The sequence below is a fragment of the Pogoniulus pusillus genome, chromosome 9 (genome assembly GCF_015220805.1).
Source record: "Pogoniulus pusillus isolate bPogPus1 chromosome 9, bPogPus1.pri, whole genome shotgun sequence".
Lineage (NCBI taxonomy): Eukaryota > Metazoa > Chordata > Aves > Piciformes > Lybiidae > Pogoniulus > Pogoniulus pusillus.
Window position 1 is genome coordinate 1,327,711 of NC_087272.1, and position 22,666 is coordinate 1,350,376.

The following is a 22,666-nucleotide window of genomic DNA, read 5'->3' on the forward strand; positions in this document are numbered from 1 at the left end:
ATGGAGTCACCGTGCCTGGAGGTGTTGAAGACAAGCCTGGCTGGGGCACTTAGTGCCATGGTCTGGTTAGTTGGCCAGGGCTGGGTGCTAGGTTGGGCTGGCTGAGCTTGGAGCTCTCTTCCATCGTGCTTGATTCTATGATTCTATGTTCTAAAGAACATAAAGATTGTCCAAGAGAATCCTACCTCTTCTTTCCCTACTTCTGGCTTTAAAAAGCTAGAGGCATGGCACAATTTGTAGCAGTGATGGTAAGGTCTTTGAAGATTAGGTTTCAGAAGGAAATTATTGTGACTGAAGTCTGATTCACTGAGTGCCATCCTATGGTGCAAAGGTTTTTTTTCTAGCTGAGTGCCACAGCTGGGAGTCAGTATCCTTCTGGAACAGTAATGCTTCATCCTGCCAAAGCAGGCTAAACTATTTCTGCATGTGGTTGAACATACTGAACCTGATCAGTTAAGGCTAGGGATTGGTTGTAGCTATGTTATAATGGTTTTTTAGAATCACAGAATGGTTTAGGTTGGAAGGGAGCTCAAAGCTCAGCCAGTTCCAGCCCCCTGCCATAGGCAGGGACATCTCCCACTAGAACAGGCTGCCCAAAGCCTCATCCAACCTGGCCTTGAACACCTCCAGGGAGAGAGCAGCCACAGCCTTCCTGGGCAACCTGTACCAGTGTCTCACTGTGATGGTTTGGGAGTTACCTGCCCCTCTTCACTTAAGAAAATCACCCAGACTAGGCTCAGCCAGCTGGGAGTTAAAGAATGAAGCTATATTTACAGCTTAGCACAATATACAAGCACACACAAATATAATCAGTTATATACAAGTTAAAAGTAATACAGCAACATAATGCCCCTCCCAGAAACAGAGTCCCTGTGAGGTTCCTGACCCAAACCCCCTTCCCCATCCCTCTTTCCCTCCCTTCAGAAATAACCAGATCAACCCAGGTATATCTCATGTGAGAAATCTGGAGAGGTCTGAGGTGAGATGTCCAAAAGACCACAAAGAGGTTAGACATAAAAGGGGTTAGGTGGATTAGAGAGTTAAGACAGAGACAGCCACAGAAATCAGACCTCCAGAAAGAAGGCAGAGCCAGAAGTGAGAGCTGAGCAGTGTGTGAGCAGTGAGTTTCTTAGCTATCTTCTGACTAGTTGTGTTTCTCAGCAGAAGACTGAGGGTTATAGGCTGCTGTTGTTTCTTTTCTTTCTTCACACAGCTAAGGACTTCATTTCTCTCAGTAAAATATTTCCTTTAGCCTCAAACCAGACCACTCACCACCCTCACTGCAAACAGCTTCTTCCAAACACCTCGTTTGAATCTCCCCTCCACCCTCCACCAGTTCAAACCCATTCCTCCCTGTCCTGTCATTCCCAGACCTTGTCAATAGTCCCTCCCCAGCCCTTCTGTAGCCCCCTTCAGATTCTGGAAGGCCACTCCAAGGTGTCCTGGAAGCCTTCTCTTCTCCAGGCTGCAGAGCCCCAACTCTCTCAGCCTGTCCTCAGAGCAGAGCTGCTGCAGCCCTTTGAGTATTGTGGTGGCCTTCTCTGGACTGGCTCCAACAATTCCATGTCCTGCTTGTGCTGGGGGCTCCAGAACTGCACTCAGGACTCCAGGCAGTGTGAATGTTGCTTCCATAATGAATATTGAGAGTGCTCTATGGGCTCAAAGGTCTCCACTTTGAACAAATTTGGGTCTCTGTGATAGGACAAGGAGCAACGGGTGTAAGTTGCAGCAAAGAGGTTCTACCTCAAAACAGGGGGGAACTTCTTTCCTGTAAGGGTCTCAGAGCCCTGGCACAGGCTGCCCAGGGAGGTTGTGGAGTCTCCTTCTCTGGACCCTGTCAAGGCCTGTCTGGATGTGTTGCTCTGTGCTCTGTGCTAGGATTGTCCTGCTCCCGCAGGGGGGTTGGGCTTGATGATCTCCTTGGGTCGCTTCCAACCCCTGATATGCTGTGAGCTGTGAGCCTGTGATCCAGATGTAATTTTGACTCCACGAGACCATGGGTTTGCAGCTTTACGCTTTCAAATCCAGTGCTGGAAAGAATGATTGACTTTGGGATGTACTTCCCAGGGAGCTGGCAGAGGCCCCATCCCTGGAGGTGTTTAAACAGAGGCTGGATGAGGCACTTAGTGCCATGGGTTAGTTAATGAGAAGGTGCCTAAGTGCTGACATTGTCATGCGGATTTCATTTTACTTATGAAATTCCTGGTACTGTAGAAAATCAAGTTAGGTGATATTAGAGTAGAGAAAGCAGTTGACTGTGTAATTAGGACCTTGGTAAAGCCTAAAAATGCCTGCAATAGGAATTAGTTGTCAAAGGTAGTTGCCACCTATGAGTCAGTTTTAATTGACATGATCAACAGATAGAGATAAGCAGATCTTGGTAAGCACATGGCAAGCCTGAGGGTAGAAATGGAGTTCACAGCTTTCAGGCATCACAAAAAAAAAAAAAAAGGATAAGAGAGAAGGGAAATATCTTTAAACAAGTACATGGCACATGCAGTGCTGCACAGCATAGTCATTTGGCTCATGAAGGCAGAACACCTGTGTGGGCACAGCAAAAATGCCTGCTGAGGAGCACACTCTTTCAGAAGGGCTAAATAGAATCATAGAATCATAGAATCAAGCAGGTTGGAAGAGAGCTCCAAGCTCAGCCAGCCCAACCTAGCACCCAGCCCTGCCCAATCAACCAGACCACGGCACTAAGTGCCCCAGCCAGGCTTGGCTGCAACACCTCCAGGGACAGAGACTCCACCACCTCCCTGGGCAGCCCATTCCAATGCCAATCACTCTCTCTGACAACAACTTCCTCCTAACATCCAGCCTAGACCTGCCCTGGCACAGCTTGAGACTGTGTCCCCTTGTTCTGTTGCTGCTTGCCTGGCAGCAGAGCCCAACCCCACCTGGCTACAGCCTCCCTTCAGGTAGTTGTAGGCAACAATGAGCTCTGCCCTGAGCCTCCTCTGCTGCAGGCTGCACACCCCCAGCTGCCTCAGCCTCTCCTCATAGGGTTTGTGTTCCAGGCCCCTCATCAGCTTTGTTGCCCTTCTCTGGACACCTCCCAGCACCTCAACATCTCTCTGCAATGGAGGAGCCCAGAACTGGACACAGCACTCAAGGTGTGGCCTGAGCAGTGCTGAGTACAGGGGCAGAAGAACCTCCCACATCCTACTGGCCACACTGCTCCTGATGCAGTTTTCCTGCTTGTAATTCCAGGGCAAGCTCCCTTAGCAGCTTTCCTCAGGACCTTTGTGTCATTCTTAGCTGCTCACACTGTGTCAGCTGTGCTCCATAGAAGTGGCCCTGGTGCTCTCATGGATCCACTTCTTCATTTCCCATAGGCTTGGTTTTCATCAGTTATGCAAGAGAGCACCTGAAGTGCAGACACCTATGACTTTCTGTGTGACTGTAGCTAAAGGTGTGGCCTTTAATTCTCAGAGGTAGTAAGACCCAAAGTGCTGGATGAACATGAAGCCTATCCAGCGCCATTGAATGCAGCCTAGATGGTCCACAGCCAGGTCTGACTCTGGCACCACATTGTAGACTCTGCTGCCTGTAACCAAAGGTGGAGCCTGTATGTGACAACAGTTAATAAAGACGTTTTCCCCATTGCTGCCTGCAATAGCTGTGGCTACCCAAAGACACTGAGGGGGTAGGAGGTGAGCAAAAAAGAATGCCAGAGGCATCAAGAGAGACAGGAGTTAGGGCAATTGCTGGAGTTAGTATTTGCTAAGCACAGGCTGTTTCCAAGATCAGTGATTTAAGAAGTTTTTTACATGGGAGTAAAAGTGCATTGCATTTTTCTTACCATTTTGTCTGCAACTCCAAAAGAAGGAGATCTAGCTAGGAAAAGTTACCTGGTGGTAGAGGCCAATGGGATGAGACTGAACAAGGCCACAACAACTCCAAGCAGCACTACAGGCTGGGGACTGAGTGGCTGAGAGCAGGCAGACAGAGAGGGAGCTGGGGGTGCTGGGAGAGAGGAGCTGAAGAGGAGGCAGCAGTGCCCAGGTGGGCAGCAGAGCCAATGGCATCCTGGGCTGGCTCAAGAGCAGTGTGGGCAGCAGGACAAGGGAGGTTCTTGTGCCCCTGTGCTCAGCACTGCTCAGGCCACCCCTGCAGTGCTGTGTCCAGCTCTGGGCTCCTCAATTCAAGAGAGATGTTGAGGTGCTGGAAGGTGTTGAGAGAAGAGCTGGGGTCTGCAGGAAGCTGGTGGAGGTGAGATCAGGGTACTGATGAGTGGGCTCAGCTGCTAACAATGCAGTTCCTTTTATGAAGGCAGTGCAATTGCCTATACACTCTTTTAGAAGAGGAGTGCACCATTAGTTTGGGGCTGGCACAAGTGGACAGTACAGACTGGTTCAGAGTTATGTGTAAGGTACAGATAGGTTGCCCTGTGTCAAAACAACCTGCAGTGTCCACTCTGGGGGCAGGCTGGCTCAGCCCCCTGCAGCTGTGTGTGGGCTGCTCACTGTTTACAGCTTAGCTTCCTGAGCCAGAAGCAGGCTCAAGGACACCTCCCAGCACGGGTTCACATACTTACCAGCTCCTGTCCTGCTAGAGGGACAATTCTCCCACAGAGAGCAGCAAGGCTGGGGAGGGACCTGGAGCAGAGCCCTGTGAGGAGAGGCTGAGGCAGCTGGGAGTGTGCAGCCTGCAGCAGAGGAGGCTCAGGGCAGGGCTCATTAGTTGAAGGGAGGCTGTAGCCAGGTGGGGTTGGGCTCTTCTGCAAGGAAAGCAGCAACAGAATGAGGGGGCACAGTCTCAAGTTATGCAAGGGGAGGTCTAGGCTGGATGTTAGGAGGAAGTTGTTGGCAGAGAGAGTGATTGGCATTGGAATGGGCTGCCCAGGGAGGTGGTGGAGTGGCTGTGCCTGGAGGTGTTGAAGCCAAGCCTGGCTGGGGCACTTAGTGCCATGACCTGGTTGATTGGCCAGGGCTGGGTGCTAGGTTGGACTGGATGAGCTTGGAGCTCTCTTCCAACCTGCTTGATTCTGTGATTCTGTGACTTTCTGATTGTAGGGAAGCCTGAGGCATGGACTGAGTACAATAAGATTTATCTCATGGAGTGTGTCCTGCTGTTCTGCACTGCTGTCACTGAGAGATCCAAATGCTCCTGCAACTTCTCATTTTCATTAGTCTTTTTGTAGTCACTTAGAGTTTCAAACCCTAGGGCATAACAAGTTGTGTTCAGATTCATCTGTGAGAGTTATGCAGCACTTCTGAAGGCTACGACTAACACTGGTGAACACCTCCAAAGTTCCATTGTTTAATTTGGAAGGCACAGGAACCAGCTGTAAAATGCAAAATGTTTATTGGCTTGGCTAATGAGAAAAACCTTGCAGTTAACCCTTGGAGTGCAGGATGTGAGTGCAGAGTAGTGACTGATGGTCATTTACTGGAGATTAATGGCAATTCTGTCACTGTTTTCTTCCTATGCTGTAAAAGAACATTACAACCCAGAGGAGAAAATGCTTCCAGGAGGCCTTGGAGTGGCCTTCCAGTGTACAAGAAGGCTGGGTAGGGACTATTGACAAAGTCTTGTAATGAGAGGACGAGGAGAATGGGTTTAAACTGACAGAGGGGAGACTGAAACTGGATGTTAGGAAGAAGTTGTTTGCAGTGAGGATGGTGAGACACTGGCACAGGTTGCCCAGGGAGGTTGTGGAGCACAGAACTACAGAATATGATCTTTGATCCAGCAGTGTGCCCAGGTAGACAAGAGAGTCAATGGCATCCTGGGCTGGCTCAGGAGCAGTGTGGGCAGCAGGACAAGGGAGGTTCTTGTGCCCCTGTGCTCAGCACTGCTCAGGCCACCCCTGGAGTGCTGTGTCCAGTTCTGGGCTCCTCCATTCAGGAGAGATGTTGAGGTGTGTCTCAAGCTGTGCCAGGGCAGGTTCAGGCTGGATGTTAGGAGGAAGTTGTTGTCAGAGAGAGTGATTGGCATTGGAATGGGCTGCCCAGGGAGGTGGTGGAGTGGCTGTGCCTGGAGGTGTTGAAGCCAAGACTGCATGAGGCACTTAGTGCCGTGGTCTGGTTGATTGGCTGGGGCTGGGATGCTAGGTTGGACTGGCTGAGCTTGGAGCTCTCTTCCAGCCTGGCTGATTCTATGACTCTGTGATACAGCATCAGCTGCACAGTGCTTTCCTTGAGGTAGCATAGCTAGCAGTGCACTTTTATATGGACAAGAAGGAGCAGCTCATGGTATTGGCATTTTTTCTCCAGTCTGCAGATGGCTTAGTTTTACTGAGACTGATGTAAGAGGGAAAGCTAAAAGCAATGCTTGATGCAACACAGGTAGCAGACTTCCTTTACTCCAGGTTTATTGAGTCGCTGTCCCTGGAGGTGTTGAAGCCAAGCCTGGCTGGGGCACTTAGTGCCATGGTCTGGTTGATTGGGCAGGGCTGGGTGCTAGGTTGGGCTGGCTGAGCTTGGAGGTGTCTTCCAAACTGGTTGATTCTATGATCCTACACCTATTGCACACCATTATTGTGTGTTCAGTGAGTAAATCAAGATGCTTAAAAGGCACAAGGAGATATGTTTGTGATTTATGTTGGTTGTGTTCAGTTTGTAAGAGGTGATGGAAGAGAGCTTTGGAATTGCTCAGCAGCTGGTGCTAACCCATAACCTCTTGGTTTCTGCCTTACTTTGACATGCTGGGTGCTTATTTCTTTCATGTGTCACATGTTGCCTGAAGGCAGCATCAGTGATCAATAGGTGCAGGGCTGGGTCGTGAAAGCAAGTCTGGTGGTGGAGGTGCTGCTGAAATCAATGAGTGATCTGTAAGAGACTTGAATGATCAGCAACTACCTGCTGCAGGTAAATTGCACTTCGTATTGCATCATCTCTAGGCTGGAAGCTGCTAAGCACAGAAGCAAGAGGCTGCACAGATTAGGCAGCTGGCAGAGTGACAGATGTGGCAAGCCAAAGCACTCAGGTACCAGACCTCTGGTTTGGGAAATCAAATCTGTATAAATTGTCAGAGCTGTGCAAAGCATCTGAAGGGATATTAAATACAAAAGTGTCATGCAGGGCCTCACTCTTTTCATCCTTTGCAGAGCTCCAGAGCTACAGCACCTTGTGTGTTTCTGCACTGCTTTCTTTTGCTTGATATTTTATGAACACTGGGCTAGGCTGCAAAGATGCTGAAGGGACTGGAACTCTGCTTACTGAGGAGAGGCTGAGAGCCCTGGGGCTACCTAGTCTGCAGAAGGGATCTGAGCAATGTCTGTAAATATCTGAGGGCTGGGGAGCAGGAAGCAAGGGACAGGGACAGCCTCTACTTACTTGTGCCCTGGGGCAGGACAAAGGGCAAGAGATGGAAACTGCACCACAGGAAATTCCACTTCAGCATTCAGAAGAGTGTGTTCAGCAGATCCAGGGAGGTTCTCCTCCCCCTCTACTCTGCTCTAGTGAGGCCCCACCTGGAATATTGCATCCAGTTCTGGGCTCCCCAGTTCAAGAGGGACAGGGATCTGCTGGAGAGAGTCCAAGGAAGGGATACAAGGATGCTGAAGGGGCTGCAGCACTGCCTGAGGAGGAAAGGCTGAGAGCCCTGGGGCTGCTTAGGCTGCAGAAGAGAAGGCTAGAGGGGATCTGAGCAATGTCTGTCAAGAGCTGGGGGTCAGGAAGAAGGCGACAGGGACAGCCTCTGCTCACTTGTGCCCTGCCATAGGATAAGGGGGAAGGGATGGAAACTGCAGCACAGGAAGTTGCACCTCAGCATGAGGAAGAAGTTGTTGAGTGTAAGGGTGAGAGAGCCCTGGCACAGGCTGCCCAGAGAGGTTGTGGAGTCTCCTTGTCTGGAGCCTTTCCTGTGGGAATACAGTGTGAGCAGGAATAATAATGGCCAGTTTGTGAGCATTTCGACCTTGGTTCCCACAGCTTCAGGATGCCTCCCACGGGGGAGGGGAGAGATAGTGGACATCTGCTTCATGAGAAAAGCAAGGAGTGATGTATGCAAAAGACTGGGTTGTTCTTGCCTAGATGATGCTAATGTGTAGGTGTGTGCTCTGTGCTCAAGGCTACGTAAATGGAGTCAGAAGGAGCAGTACAGGTCTCTGGTGGGATTCCCATTGAATCAGTTGGAGTCTCTGTGGTATCCTCTGCTAGACAAGTGGTGACCTGTGCTGCATTCCTGAAGGAACACTTTCCAGCCCTGCCTGGATGTGTTCCTGTGCAACCTATGCTAGACTCTGTGGTCCCCTGCTGTGGCAGGGGAGTTGGACTGAGAGATCTCCAGAGGTCCCTTCTGATGCCCAACCTCCTGTAATCCTGCAGGCAGTTCTGCTGAAATCTGAAAAGGATGAAGTGAGCTGCCTTGGGCTGTAGAGTTAGCCTTGTGCTTTAGAACTCAATTTTAAACTCCTCATGTACCCTCAGTCATTAGGAGTTAGGAAAGGAGGAGTTCCAGAAAGTCTCCAGGTAGATGGCTATTAGAAGAATTACTCTCCTGAGTGTGCTTCCATCACTACCTCTGCTTAAGGTAAAAATTCCTGCTTCCAGTACACCATTGCTGGCTGATTGTCAGGGTGCCCAGGGTACACTGGTGAGAAGAGTGTTTGGTTTGTGTCTCTATGCCTGCTGCCAGCATATTGCATTTCAGAATATTGCCATGCTTGGAGCTGTTACATTACAGGCATCTAAGACTGCCAGATGCCTCTGGGCACAGGCATCTTTACAATCTGCACCATCTTTTTGGGTGTTTTTGTAATCCATGTCTTGTAATGTCGTTTGCCATCAGTACTTTGTCACAATGTCTGGTTGACATTGACAGCATTGTCTTGCTGTTAGCTCTTGTCATGTTTCACTCATTGGGTTTGAAACTGGAAAGTGGGGAATGATTCAGAGTTTTTGGAGACAGAGTGGCTGGAGAGCAGCCAGGCAGAGAGGGACCTGGGGGTGCTGGGAGAGAGTAGGTGAACATGAGGCAGCAGTGCCCAGGTGGCCAAGAGAGCCAATGGCATCCTGGCCTGGATCATCAAGAGTGTGGCCAGCAGGACAAGGGAGGTTCTTCTGTCCCTGTGCACAGCACTGCTCAGGCCACCCCTTGAGTGCTGCGCCCAATTCTGGGCTCCTCAATTGCAGAGAGAGGTTGAGGTGCTGGAAGGTGTCCAGAGAAGGGCAGCAAGGCTGGGGAGGGGCCTGGAGCAGAGCCCTGTGAGGAGAGGCTGAGGGAGCTGGGGGGGTGCAGCCTGCAGCAGAGGAGGCTCAGGGCAGAGCTCATTGCTGCCTGCAGCTGCCTGCAGGGAGGCTGTAGCCAGGTGGGGTTGGGCTCTGCTGCCAGGCAAGCAGCAACAGAAGAAAGGGACACAGTCTCAAGTTGTGGCAGGGCAGGTTCAGGCTGGCTGTTAGGAGGAAGTTGTTGTCAGAGAGAGTGATTGGCATTGGAATGGGCTGCCCAGGGAGGTGGTGGAGTGGCTGTGCCTGGAGGTGTTGAAGCCAAGCCTGGCTGGGGCACTTAGTGCCATGGTCTGGTTGCTTGGCCAGGGCTGGGTGCTAGGTTGGGCTGACTGAGCTTGGAGCTCTCTTCCAACCTGCTTGATTCTATGATTCTAGGATTCTGTGAACAATATGTCCCATTCTGGAGCTTTCTCCAGGAGTAGTCACTTTTCACTACTTTAAAATGGGTCATTGAGAGGTTTGCTTTTATTTTTTTGCTTAACAGAAGAAAAAGTTGCTGGAATGACAATGACAAAGAAGACTTCTCAAAAACAATGTACTGGGAAAAAAATAGATCAAAAATTTTAAGTTCCTGGTTTTGTTATTTTCTTACTTTTGTTGCTGTTGTTGTTACTTATCTGAATTTTCTTAAGGTTTGGGGTTTTTTTTTAAACTTATCTTAATTCCAGAACCAATCAGATAATCAATCATGGATTAGTTTTGGGGCTTTTTCTTGTTACTTATCTTAATTCCAAAATTAAAGAAATAACCAATCATGGAATAGGGTTTTTGGTTTTTTTACTTATCTTAATTCCAGAATTAAATAAGTAATCCCTCGTGGACTAATCAATGCTTATATTTTTCTTAGATTCATGTACCTCAAAACAGCAGTGAACATGATGCAAGCCTAGCAATGTTTTAGAGCCAATTGGGCTCTAGAAGTGGCCAGCAGGGCAAGGGAGGGGATTCTGCCCCTTGGCTCTGCTCTTCTCAGACCCCACCTGCAGGCCTGGGTGCAGTTCTGGAGCCCCCAGCACAAGAAGGACATGGAAGTGTGTGATGGTTTGAGTGTTCCCTGCCCTCCCCCACACTTTGGGAATCACCCAGACTAGACTCAGCCAGCTCTGGGAATGGAATGAAGCTTATATTTACAGCTCAGCTCAATATACAAGCAGATAATTAGAGTATATACAGTTATAGACAGCAGCTCTGCTCTGAGAACAGACTGAGAGAGTTGGGGCTGTGCAGCCTGGAGAAGAGAAGGATTTGGGGAGACCTTGGAGTGGCCTTGCAATGTCTGGAGAGGGCTACAGGGGGGCTGTGGAGGGACTACTGACAAGGTTTTGTAATGACAGGATGAGGAAGAATGGGTTTGAAGTGTCAGAGGGGAGATTGAAAGTGGATGTTAGGAAGAAGTTGTTTGCAGTGAGGGTGGTGAGACACTGGCACAGGTTGCCTGGAGGTGTTCAAGGCCAGGTTGGATGAGGTGTTGAGCTACCTGTTCTAGTGGGGCTGGAACTGGATGATCCTTGAGGTCCCTTCTAACCTAAACCATTCTATGATTCTATGAATGTCAGGTTTGTTCTTCAGTGTGATGGTTTGGGTGTTCCCTGCCCCTCCCCCACTTTGGGAATCACCCAGACTAGACTCAGCTGCCTCTGGGAATGGAATGAAGCTTATATTTACAGCTCAGCTCAATACACAAGCAGATAGTTACAGTATATACAGTTATAGACAGAGATATACAAGGTAAAAGGTAATACAGAAACACAACAGCCCTGCCAGAAACCTGAGTCCCCAGGAGGGGCTCCCAACTGCCCTTCCACCTTCTCCCTACCCCTATCTACCTTACCCCAGTCCCAAGGAAGAATGGAGGTTTGGCCAGGGGTTCAGGAAGCAAAGTGGATTAGTCAGAGAGCAGAGAGGCTGGAGAGAGATGCAGCTCAGGCAATGCCCCAAGAAGCAGTGCCTTCTCTAGGTTTGGCTTCTTGTTCTTATACCTTTCAGTAAGCCTATGAGTGAAGTAGACATCACCACTGTTTTCCTTCCACAGCCTGCAATCTAGTTCTTCTCACCAGAACACTCTAGCTAGCTTCAGACTAGCACAAACTGTTTGAGCCTGTCCAGAGGAGGCCACCACAGTGCTCAGAGGGCTGCAGCAGCTCTGCTATGAGGACAGGCTGAGAGAGTTGGGGCTCTGCACCCTGGAGAAGACTTCCAGGAGACCTTGGAGTGGCCTTGCAGTATCTGAAGAGGGCTACAGGGGGGCTGGGAAGGGACTATTGACAAGGTCTTGTAATGACAGGATGAGGAGGAATGGGTTTGAACTGTCAGAGGGGAGATTCAAAGTGGGTGTTAGGAAAGGGTTCTGTGCAGTGAGGGTGGTGAGACACTGGCACAGGTTGCCCGGGGAGGTTGTAGAGCACAGAATCACCCAATGTGATCACATTTGGTGCTTCTGTGCTCCACAACCTCCCTGGAGGTGTTCAAGGCCAGGTTGGATGAGGTCTTGAGTGACCTGCTCTAGTAAAAAGTGTCCCTGCCTATGGCAGGAGGTTGGAACTGGATGAGCTTTGAGTTCCCTTCCAGTGCTCTTTACTGAGCACTGGAACAGGCTGCCCAGGGAGGTGGTGGAGTCACTGTCCCTGGAGGTATTCAAGAAAAGCCTGGCTGAGGCACTTATTGCCATGGTCTGGTTGACTGGCTAGGGCTGGGTGCTAGGTTGGACTGGATGATCTTAGAGGTCTCTTCCAACCTGCTTGGTTCTGTGATTCTGTGACCAGGAAATTCAAATCCAGCTGTTTCCTTAAAGTTTAGGATGCATGTGAGACAACAGAGGATGCTGTTTGTCTTTCTTGTAGCATTTTTTTCTCTCCATGTGTTTGAAATGGGCTACTCTTGGACAGGCATTTCAGAGGCACATTTACATTCCAATTGCAGCCCATTTCCTGGGTCCACTGTTAGGCAGGGTGGCATTTGGGCATTTCTAGGGCAGAGAAGTTGTTGATTCTAGCTGAGTTGCTCAAAGATAAAAGGGAAAGAGATGAATGGATTTTTTTTGCCTCAGCAGTCACCAGCTGGCCGCTCAGCTTCGTGGAGCACTGCCAAGCAGCAGTTTGCAGCAGCCTTGCAGCTGCTCCAGAGGCTAGGCTGGAACACGACTGGCACGAAGCCACCTTCAGCTTTGGACAGGGACTCAGCCTGCAAATTGGCAAACAGATGCGTTGGGATTGTGGCTTTGCTCACTCACCTCTCTCACTCCTGGAATGCAGTTCCTGCCTAAAAAGCTCACCACAGAAAACTCTCTGTGAAGCATTTAGAGAGACAGGAGGAGAAACAGGCTAAAAATTCATGTTATGTCCAAGGTATTTTCCTTATTGCTGCTGCATGTGTGGCTTTTTGCTTCTGTGCATTTCATTCTGGGGTATCATTCCTTACTCTGACCAGATGATGAGGAGCCTGAATAACTGCAAAATGGACCAGCAAGAAAATTTCCTTGGGCTGTATTCTTGTAAGCTAAAATAATCTCCATTCAGCCAGTGAAAAAGCCTACAATTATTTTCAGTACAGTATAGAATCATGGGCTCATAGACTGGTTAAAGTTGGATGGGAATTCATCACCTAGTTCTAGCCCCTGCCATAGGCAGGGACATCTCCCACTAGAACAGGTTGCCCAAGGCCTCATCCAACCTGGCCTTGAACACCTCCAGGGAGGTTGTGGAGCACAGAAGCACCCAATGTGACCTTTGGTCACATTCTGTGATCCTGCACTCCACAACCTCCCTGGGCAACCTGTGCCAGTGTCTCATCACTGCAAAGAACTTCTTCCTAACATCCACTTTCAATCTCCCTTCTGCCACTTTAAACCCATTCCTCCTCATCCTGTCATTAGAAGGACTTTGTCAGCAGTCCCTCAACAGCCCTCCTGTAGCCCCCTTCAGATACTGCAAGGCCACTCCAAGGTCTCCTCCAAGCCTTCTCCAGGCTGCAGAGCCCCAACTCTCTCAGCCTGTCCTCAGAGCAGAGCTGCTGCAGCCATCTGAGCATCTTGGTGGCCTCCTCTGGACTCATTCCAACACTTCCATGTCCTGCTTGTGTTGTGAATTGTGTAAAAATGTTTGAATGAAAATGGAAAATTACCTCCATGAGATTCAAAGCAGCATTGGGCATTTTATTGACAATATTCAGGGGGAAGGATTGATATTGAGTAGAAGAGGGGAGAGGATTTGGTGTGGATTCATATCGTTATTGATCAAAATCTTTATTGATCATCTGGACCAGGGAACTGAGATCATTATCAGTAAGTTTGCAGATGACACCAAGCTAGGAGCAGCTGTGGAGCTGTTGGAGAGTAGGACAGCCCTGCAGAGGGACCTGACCAGGCTGGATGGGTGGGCAGAGGCCAATGGGATGAGACTGAACAAGGCCAAGTTCAGGGTTCTGCACTTTGGCCACAACAACCCCAAGCAGTGCTACAGGCTGGGGACAGAGTGGCTGAGAGCAGGCAGGCAGAGAGGGAGCTGGGGGTGCTGGGAGAGAGGAGCTGAAGAGGAGGCAGCAGTGCCCAGGTGGGCAGCAGAGCCAATGGCATCCTGGGCTGGCTCAGGAGCAGTGTGGGCAGCAATACAAGAGAGGTTCTTCTGCCCCTGTGCTCAGCTCTGCTAAAGGCTACACCTTGAGTGCTGTGTCCAGTTCTGGGCTCCTCAATTCAAGAGAGATGTTGAGGTGCTGGAAGGTGTCCAGAGAAGGGCAGCAAGGCTGGGGAGGAGCCTGGAGCAGAGCCCTGTGAGGAGAGGCTGAGGGAGCTGGGGGTGTGCAGCCTGCAGCAGAGGAGGCTCAGGGCAGAGCTCATTGCTGTCTGCAGCTCCCTGAAGGGAGGCTGTAGCCAGGTGGGGTTAGGCTCTTCTGCCAGGCAAGCAGCAAGAGAAGAAGGGGACACAGTGTGAAGCTGTGCCAGGGGAGGTCTAGGCTGGATGTTAGGAGCAAGTTGTTGGCAGAGAGAGTGATTGGCATTGGAATGGGCTGCCCAGGGAGGTGGTGGAGTCTCTGTCCCTGGAGATGTTGAAGCCAATCCTGGCTGGGGCACTTAGTGCCATGGTTGGACTGGCTGAGCTTGGAGCTCTCTTCCAGCCTGGTTGATTCTCTGGGGAAAGGAACACCACAGTGCTAGATACTTAAAAGAGCTTTTCACCAAGAGTAAGTTATGAAAACAGTGTAAAAAATGATCTAATGATGCTTTATACCTTTGACTGCTACTCAGTTTGAACAATATGCCTTGCTTTGAACATGCTTCTGCACTTCTCCTTTTGAGAACCACTTGGTTCTTCTTTGAAACCCTGTTGGCATAACTTATTCCATAGAATTTGGGTTTATTCTGTTTCGAGAGACAAAAGGAACTGCTAGGCTGTTCTTAAGATCTTAAGCAACCTGCACCCAAGGCCTCCAGAGGTGGTCAGGTCACTTGATTCTTCTTTAAAACCCTGTTGGCATAACTTATGCCTTAGGAATCTGGTTTTATTCAAGTTCAAGAGACTGAGGTAAATGCTAGGCCATTCTTAAGATCATAAGCAGCCTGCACCCAAGCCTCCAGCAATGGTCAGGCCACTCACTGCAAGTGGCATCTGTAGCTACAAAGATGTGCAGCCACGCGTTTGAGCTCCAGTGAGATATGTCCTGCTTACGGCTGAGGAGTCTCAGAAAATGAAGACAAAAGCAAGGCCAGCTGCTGATTAATCAGATAAATGATATGCTTGTGCTGGCACTTCAGTAGCAGCTGTAAGAAGAGAAATGGATCTTCATTCCCAGGCTTTTTACCGAGCAGTACATAGCACCAGGAAAAGCTCTGAGGCGGTTTTATTGCACCAAGTGATCGGAGTGCAGCATCTCAGTCTGCTTTTGTGAGCACTGAGGGGAGCTTATGATTCATCTTGAACATATTATATTTTTTTTCCAGTAGTTTAATCTCAATTCTTAGCCTGTGGAGAAATGTGTCTGGACCTCACCAGGGCAAAAGCAGAATCCCATTTTCATAGTCAGGGTTGGAAGGGACCACAAGGATCATAGAATGATGGAATCAGTCAGGGTTGGAAGGGACCACAAGGATCATAGAATGATGGAATCAGTCAGGGTTGGAAGGGACCACAAGGATCATAGAATGATGGAATCAGTCAGGGTTGGAAGGAACCACAAGGTTCATAGAATGATGGAATCAGTCAGGGTTGGAAGGGACCACAAGGTTCATAGAATGATGGAATCAGTCAGGGTCGGAAGGAACCACAAAGATCATAGAATGATGGAATCAGTCAGGGTTGGAAGGGACCACAAGGATCATAGAATGATGGAATCAGTCAGGGTTGGAAGGGACCACAAGGAGCAGCCAGTTCCAACCTCCTGCCATGGCCAGAGACACCCTACCCTAGATCAAGCTGCTCACAGCCTCAGCCAGCCTGGCCTTAAACACCTCCAGCCATGGGGCCTCAACCACCTCCCTGGGCAACCCATTCCAGCCTCTCACCACTCTCCTGCTCAACAACTTCCTCCTCATGTCCAGTCTGCACCTACCCACCTGCAGCTTTGCTCCATTTTATTACAGACATAACTACTTTTGATGCTAAATGCAGACAGAGCACTCACATAATGCAGATGATGTACAACCTTGTCCTTTTCTAACAGACTCTTCCTTTTCACCTCCTGTTCTCCTGTACCACCTGGCCATTATCTCTTCCTCCACTTCTCTCCCATGGAGGAGAAGTGTACTGGAAATTAATAATCGTTACAACTTATTATTATTAATTTCTGTATGAATGTTATTTTTTGTTATTAATATTAAAAAAAGGGAAAATTCCCTGAGGTTCCTTGGATTGTCAGTCAGCAGGAAGCAATTGCAGAGTTAAACAGTTTAAACAATCAGAACTTGGAAAACAGCAACGCGAAGCCAGGAGAATTCTAACTATGCCTATGGAGTCTTGGCATTCACTCCTGCAGAGGTTCTCACAGCTCTTTGGTCCCTGAGTTAAGTCTCCTGTATCAAAGGCACTTTCAAACTTGCAATGATGCCAGGGTAAAATACAAATATTTCAGGCAGAGGAGGAAGGAGATGCTGCTAGGCCACTGGTGTGAGCTGCAGCAACACTGTGGCTGCTTTAATGAGCCACAAATGAGGAGAGATAGGAAGGCTGTGTGCAAAGGCAGGCAGGGTACAGAAAGGCTAAGGTAGAAAGGCAGGTGCAGAAAGGCTAAGGTAGAAAGGCTAAGGTAGAAAGGCAGGTGCAGAAAGGCTAAGGTAGAAAGGCAGGTGCAGAAAGGCTAAGGTGGAAAGGCTAAGGTAGAAAGGCAGATGCAGAAAGGCAGGTGTGGAAAGGCTAAGGTAGAAAGGCAGGTGCAGAAAGGCTAAGGTAGAAAGGCTAAGGTGGAAAGGCTAAGGTAGAAAGGCAGGTGCAGAAAGGCTAAGGTAGAAAGGCTAAGGTAGAAGGGCTAAGGTAGAAAGGCAGGTGTAGAAAGGCTAAGGTGGAAAGGCTAAGGTAGAAAGGCTAAGGTAGAAAGGCAGGTGCAGAAAGGCTAAGGTAGAAAGGCAGGTGCAGAAAGGCTAAGGTAGAAGGGCTAAGGTAGAAAGGCAGGTGTAGAAAGGCTAAGGTAGAAAGGCTAAGGTAGAAAGGCAGGTGCAGAAAGGCTAAGGTGGAAAGGCTAAGGTAGAAAGGCAGATGCAGAAAGGCTAAGGTAGAAAGGCTAAGGTAGAAAGGCAGGTGTGGAAAGGCTAAGGTAGAAAGGCTAAGGTGGAAAGGCTAAGGTAGAAAGGCTAAGGTAGAAAGGCAGGTGTGGAAAGGCTAAGGTAGAAAGGCAGGTGCAGAAAGGCTAAGGTAGAAAGGCTAAGGTAGAAAGGCAGGTGTGGAAAGGCTAAGGTAGAAAGGCAGGTGTGGAAAGGCTAAGGTCGAAAGGCTGATGTTAGAAAGGAGGTTTCTAAATCATCCCCCTTTATATACTTGATTTTGGAATGCACCTGGCCAATAGGCACTAGCACCACTGTTCTGGCCTGTGCAATCAAAGCTTCATGCCTCCTTTGACAGGCACATTGACACCTGACATGTGGTGCTAAGCCCCCTTAGCCCTCAAAGCTTTGCTGGGGCCAAACCCTTGTTGTTTGCTCATCTATGTCACTCCTGGACCGTGCAGGAGGAGAGCAAGAGTTAAACCTGCCTGGCAGGATTTATGCCCTACCAGGACAAGAAGTATCCTCTGTGAACCAGCACAGCTTACTTTCTACACAGCTCATTATTTTTCTTTCTTGCATTCCCACATCAGACCAAAAAAACTGAGGCAAATAATGAAGCAAACTAGGAGCACATAGAAGAAAATGAGATGAACAAGAGCCAAGATGGATTACAAATCAACTCAATTACCAAACCAATCTCATTTAGCTCAACAGCAACAGCACCAGGCCTTCTGGCTAGCAAAAAAAGCAGTGGGTGCCAGAATTCTTGCTTTTAGTAAGGCTTTTGGTAGTGTTTTATAAACATACTGTGCAGACTAAATGAAACAAATAGAGAGTTCAGTGGAAAACTGTCCCTGGAAACTACCCATGCCCTAATGTTAATATAGAAGGCTACAGTAAGTAGGGCCTTAGGGTGTTCAGTACTATTCCTTTACTAACTGCATGATGGACTAGATAATATTGTTTATAAATGAGCAGGTTAGTAGTAAATTTACACTTTACATGAAGCTGGGGTCGTGCAGTCTGGAGAAGAGAATTCACTGTCCCTGGAGGTGTTCAAAAAAAGCCTGGCTGGGGCACTTAGTGCCATGGGCTGGTTGATTGGATAGGGCTGGGTGCTAGGTTGGGCTGGCTGAGCTTGGAGCACTGGTCACAGTCCTGTGAGGAGAGGCTGAGGGAGCTGGGGGTGTGCAGCCTGCAGCAGAGGAGTCTCAGGGCAGAGCTCATTGCTGTCTGCAGCTACCTGAAAGGAGGCTGTAGCCAGGTGGGGTTGGGCTCTGCTGCCAGGCAAGCAGCAACAGAACAAGGGAACACAGCCACAAGCTGTGGCAGGGCAGATTGAGGCTGGATGTTCGGAGGAAGTTGTTGTCAGAGAGAGTGATTGGCATTGGAATGGGCTGCCCAGGGAGGTGGTGGAGTTACTGTCCCTTGAGGTGTTGAAGCAAAGCCTGGATGAGGCACTTAGTGCCATGGTCTGGTTGATTGGGCAGGGCTGGGTGCTAGGTTGGACTGGCTGAGCTTGGAGCTCTCTTCCAACTTGCTTGGTTCTATGATTCTGTGATCCTATGATCAAGGGAGGTTCTACACCTCCTCTACTCTGCCCTGGTGAGACCTCATCTTGAATACTGTGTTCAGTTTTGGGCTTCCCAGTTGAAGAGGGACAGGGATCTGCTGGAGAGGGTCCAGCAGAGGGCTATGAGGATGATGAGGGGACAGGAGGGCATGGCTGATGAGGAGAGGATGAGGGACCTGGGGCTGCTTAGTCTGGAGAAGACAGGACTGATTTGATCAATGTTTATAAGTATCTGAGGGCTGCCAGGAGGGGGGGACAGGCTTTTTTCACTTGCTCCCTGGGATAGGACAAGCAGCAATGGGTGGAAGCTGCAGCACAGGAGGTTCCAGCTCAACACAAGGGGGAACTTCTTTCCTGTAAGGGTCCCAGAGCCCTGGCACAGGCTGCCCAGTGAGGCTGTGGAGTCTCCTTCTCTGGAGCCTTTCCAGGCCTGTCTGGATGTGTTCCTGTGTGCTCTGTGTTAGATAGGATTGTCCTGCTCTGGCAGGGGGCTTGGACTGGATGATCTCTTTGGATTCCTTCCAACCCCTGCCATCCTGTGATCCTGTGATCTCCTGGGATGGATCTTGGTCTTTGTGTTTTGTTTTCTTAGGGAGTCTGGGGTAACCTTGAACCCCTCAAATGACCACAGGAGTGGTTTATGTACTCTAGACCATTTTGCTACTGTGTTCTAGGACTAATGCCTTCTTTGTTTTGTTTCCCCAGGCTACCTACCCAAACAAAACGGTGAGCCAAAGCCTCAGCACAAGGGACAGAAGGTCAGCACATATTCCCACCGAGGACCCTTTTAGATGCTCACCAGGCAACCAAGCAACCCCCTGTGAGAGCAAGAGCCGTCAGCTGTCCGGTTTGTGTCTGAGCAGCCTCCTGAAAGAGGATGAGCTCGTAGAAGTCATCAAGCATACCAGAGGCACCTGTGAACCCCTGGCTTCGGAGGTGGCGCAGAATGGCTTGGCGAGCACAGCCCCCAGCGCAGCACAGGCAGCATGCAAGGCAGACAGCTGCCCACTCTTCTCAGGAGCTCCCAAAGAGCAAAGCGCTGTGCCTCGCCAGCACTCTGCTTTCACAGGCAGGCTCGGGCAGCCTCCAAGGGGACCCATCTCTTTACACACCTACAGCAGGAAAAATGTTTTCCTCCACCACAACTTACACACAGCAGAGCTACAGACCTTGGGTCAACAGGATGGGTAAAAAGGTGCTCCTGCTCATGCTGTGGGAGGAGAGTCGATGAAAGAGGAGCATAAGCTCGCCTGCAGCTCAGTCTTCAGTTTTCATCTGCTGCTGCTTGCATCTGAAAAGAAACCAAAATGAAAAATTAATGTTGCCTGTAGGTTCCGTACTTCCCCAGCTGGGGCTGTGGCAAAAGGGAGAACTGGATGGTTTATCCTGCAGAAGTCACTGTGGGTATAACAAACGGGCCCGTTTGGCTGGCATTGCTAGTCAGGATTGGCTACATTTTTCATTTGGGTTGGGTTTTTTTCCTTTCTAAGCCATTTTCATCCCCTGAACTTCTAGACAGTGGTCCTAAATAATACTTTGTACCCTTAAGAATGTTACTGTTAAAGTAGATGTGAGGAATGAGTAGGCAAGTAATTAGTAATCCCTCTTGAATTTCACAGGGACTAGGGAAATAAGGAGTTAGAAATCCCTGGGGAGCCTCTCTGTAGGCCTTTGTAAGCAATCAGTGACGTTTGCTCACTTGCAGAGGTCTGTTGCCATGTCCTGCTGTGTGCATTTCATGGATGCCTTGTGCCACAGGCAGGGGAAGTGGCTGATTCTCCTCTGACAGCAAGGTTCGTGGAGGTTCAGAAGTCTCGGTCAGGAACTGGACCTCAAACTGAGGATGCCAACGTGGTTCAGTGATCTGCCCTTCCCTCTGCCCTCCCTCATTTTGAGTGGTTCTGTTCTGTCAGGACGTGTCAAGTTGTGGTGGTATCTGTGTGCACAGGGCACTGTATCACTCACAAAGCAGTGTGACATTCTGTGCTGGGTAATAGATCCTCTACCTTCATGCTGCCCAACCGAAAATGGGTGAAAGACTAAAGGAAGAGAGGTTGTCTTATTACCCAGTCCAGATGCCCCATGTACATCATCACCATCATTTCTGCAGACTTTGTCATCTGCACTTAACCACCTGGCTCATACCAGCTCAGCAGCGTTGCTGCTCTTGGCATGTTCCAAGGGAGAGGAACCTTAGCTGCCACACGAGCAGCATGCTTGATCTCAGTGGCAGAGGAAATCATCTGCTCCCACCAGAGAATCTGAGCACTTGTCAGTAAAAACAAGATGCTGCTTTATCACTTGAAAACAGGCATCTCAGCCAAGTGCAACCTCCCTGGGGGTGAGGATGTGTAGTTAGTAGTTTATAAATACTCTGGAGTATCTAGGTCTGACTGAGTCAGGTCTGGGGCAAGGCCCCTCACTCTTCAGCTGGGGATCAGTAGTGAAAAAGAAGGGTGCAGCACACACTCACACCAAGGAACCATCTGGTGTGACTTAGCTGGAGCTGAGGGAGCTGGGGGTGTGCAGCCTGGAGAAGAGGAGGCTCAGGGGGGACCTCATTGCTGTCTACAACTACCTGAAGGGAGGCTGTAGCCAGATGGGGTTGGTCTCTTCTCCTAGGCAACCAGCACCAGAACAAGGGGACACAGTCTCAAGTTGTGCCAGGGGAGGTCTAGGCTGGATGTTAGGAGGAAGTTCCTGCCAGAGAGTGTCTTTTGCTATTGGAATGGGCTGCCCAGGGAGGTGGTGCAGTCGCTGTGTCTGGAGGTGTTGAAGCAAAGCCTGGATGAGGCACTTAGTGCCATGGTCTAGCTGACTGGATGGGGCTGGGTGCTAGGTTGGACTGGCTGAGCTTGGAGGTCTCTTCCAACCTTCTTGATTCTGTGATTCTATGATTCTGTAGCCACCAAAGTGCTGTGACTTTTACAAGGGAAGTCACAGAGGATTTATGAAATGGATCTATGATACAAATATTCCTCACTGTTAAATATCTCATCTTAATACTTAACATTCAGATTAATACAAGGATTGGTCACAGAATCACAGAGCTTTGGAAGTTGGAAGGGACCTCCAGAGAATATCCAATCCAACCTCCCTGCCAAGGCAGCATCATCCAGGGTAGGCCACACAGGAATGCATCCAGAAGGGTTTGGAAAGGCTCCAGAGAAGGAGACTCCACAGCCTCTCTGGGCAGCCTGCTCCATGGCTCTGGACCCTCCGTGTAAGGAAGTTTCTCCTCATGTTGAGCTGAAACCTTCTCTGTTCCAGTTTGTATCATTGCTCCTTGGCTTATTACTGCCGACCACTGAAAAGGGCTTGGCCCCTCCACTTGACACCCACCCCTCAGCTATTGATAGACATTGCTCAGATCCCTCTTAGCCTTCTCTTCTCCAGACTAAACAGCCCCAGGGCTCTCAGTCTATCTCTCAAGAGGGGAGATGCTCAAGTCCCATAGTCACCTTCATGTCTCTCCACTGGACTCTCTCCAGCAGGTCTCTGTCTCTCCTGAACTGTGGAGCCCCAAACTGGACACAGTATTGCAGCTGTGGTCTCAGCAGGGCAGAGCAGAGGGGGAGAGGAACCTCCCTAGTCCTGCTGGTCACTCTTTTCTTCTGCATCCCAGGTTGCCATTGGCCCTCTTGCCCACAAGGGCACATTGCTGGCCCATGCAGAACTCGCTGCCCAAAAATGAGATTGGTAACTATTCTGCACAGCCATTTCAGCAGCCTGAACTATCAGAATTGTGTTTAGTGAAGCTTTTGATCTGAACAGAGCAAATTTCATGACAGTATCTGGTGTTGGAGAGTGCAGGTTTTGTCTAACTATTCTGTAGTGGTATCACAGTATCCCAGTATCATCAGGGTTGGAAGAGACCTCACAGATCATCAAGTCCAACCCTTTAGCACAGAGCTCAAGGCCAGACCATGGCACCAAGTGCCACGTCCAACCTTGCCTTGAAGTGCCCCAGGGACGGCGACTCCACCACCTCCCCGGGCAGCCCATTCCAGTGTCCATTCTGGGCGTCCAGAGTTGGGTAATTAAGGATCCAGACAAACCTTTGCCAGACTTCTTTGTGTTTGTGCGTGCACTGCTAGTGCCAGAACAGAAGGCACAAAGATTGCAGGCACAGCTCAGCTGTTGATACTGAGCTGGGTGCTCCACACTCACAGTGTTGCATTGAAAATCACAATTTGAAGTCTAGCCAAACAGTTACAAACAAATTTC

General features: G+C 49.6%; 1 protein-coding gene across 1 annotated transcript in view; it reads left to right on the forward strand.

Annotated features, from left to right (window-relative positions):
• Window positions 1-21,168, forward strand: part of CCSER1 (coiled-coil serine rich protein 1) — a 982,230-nt gene extending 961,062 nt beyond the window's left edge. The window contains exon 12 of the mRNA XM_064148336.1: window positions 19,145-21,168. Coding sequence (XP_064004406.1) covers window positions 19,145-19,230 — 86 coding nt within the window. The 3' untranslated portion in view covers window positions 19,231-21,168. The remainder of the gene's footprint in view (window positions 1-19,144) is intronic.
• Window positions 21,169-22,666: the final 1,498 nt, after the last annotated feature.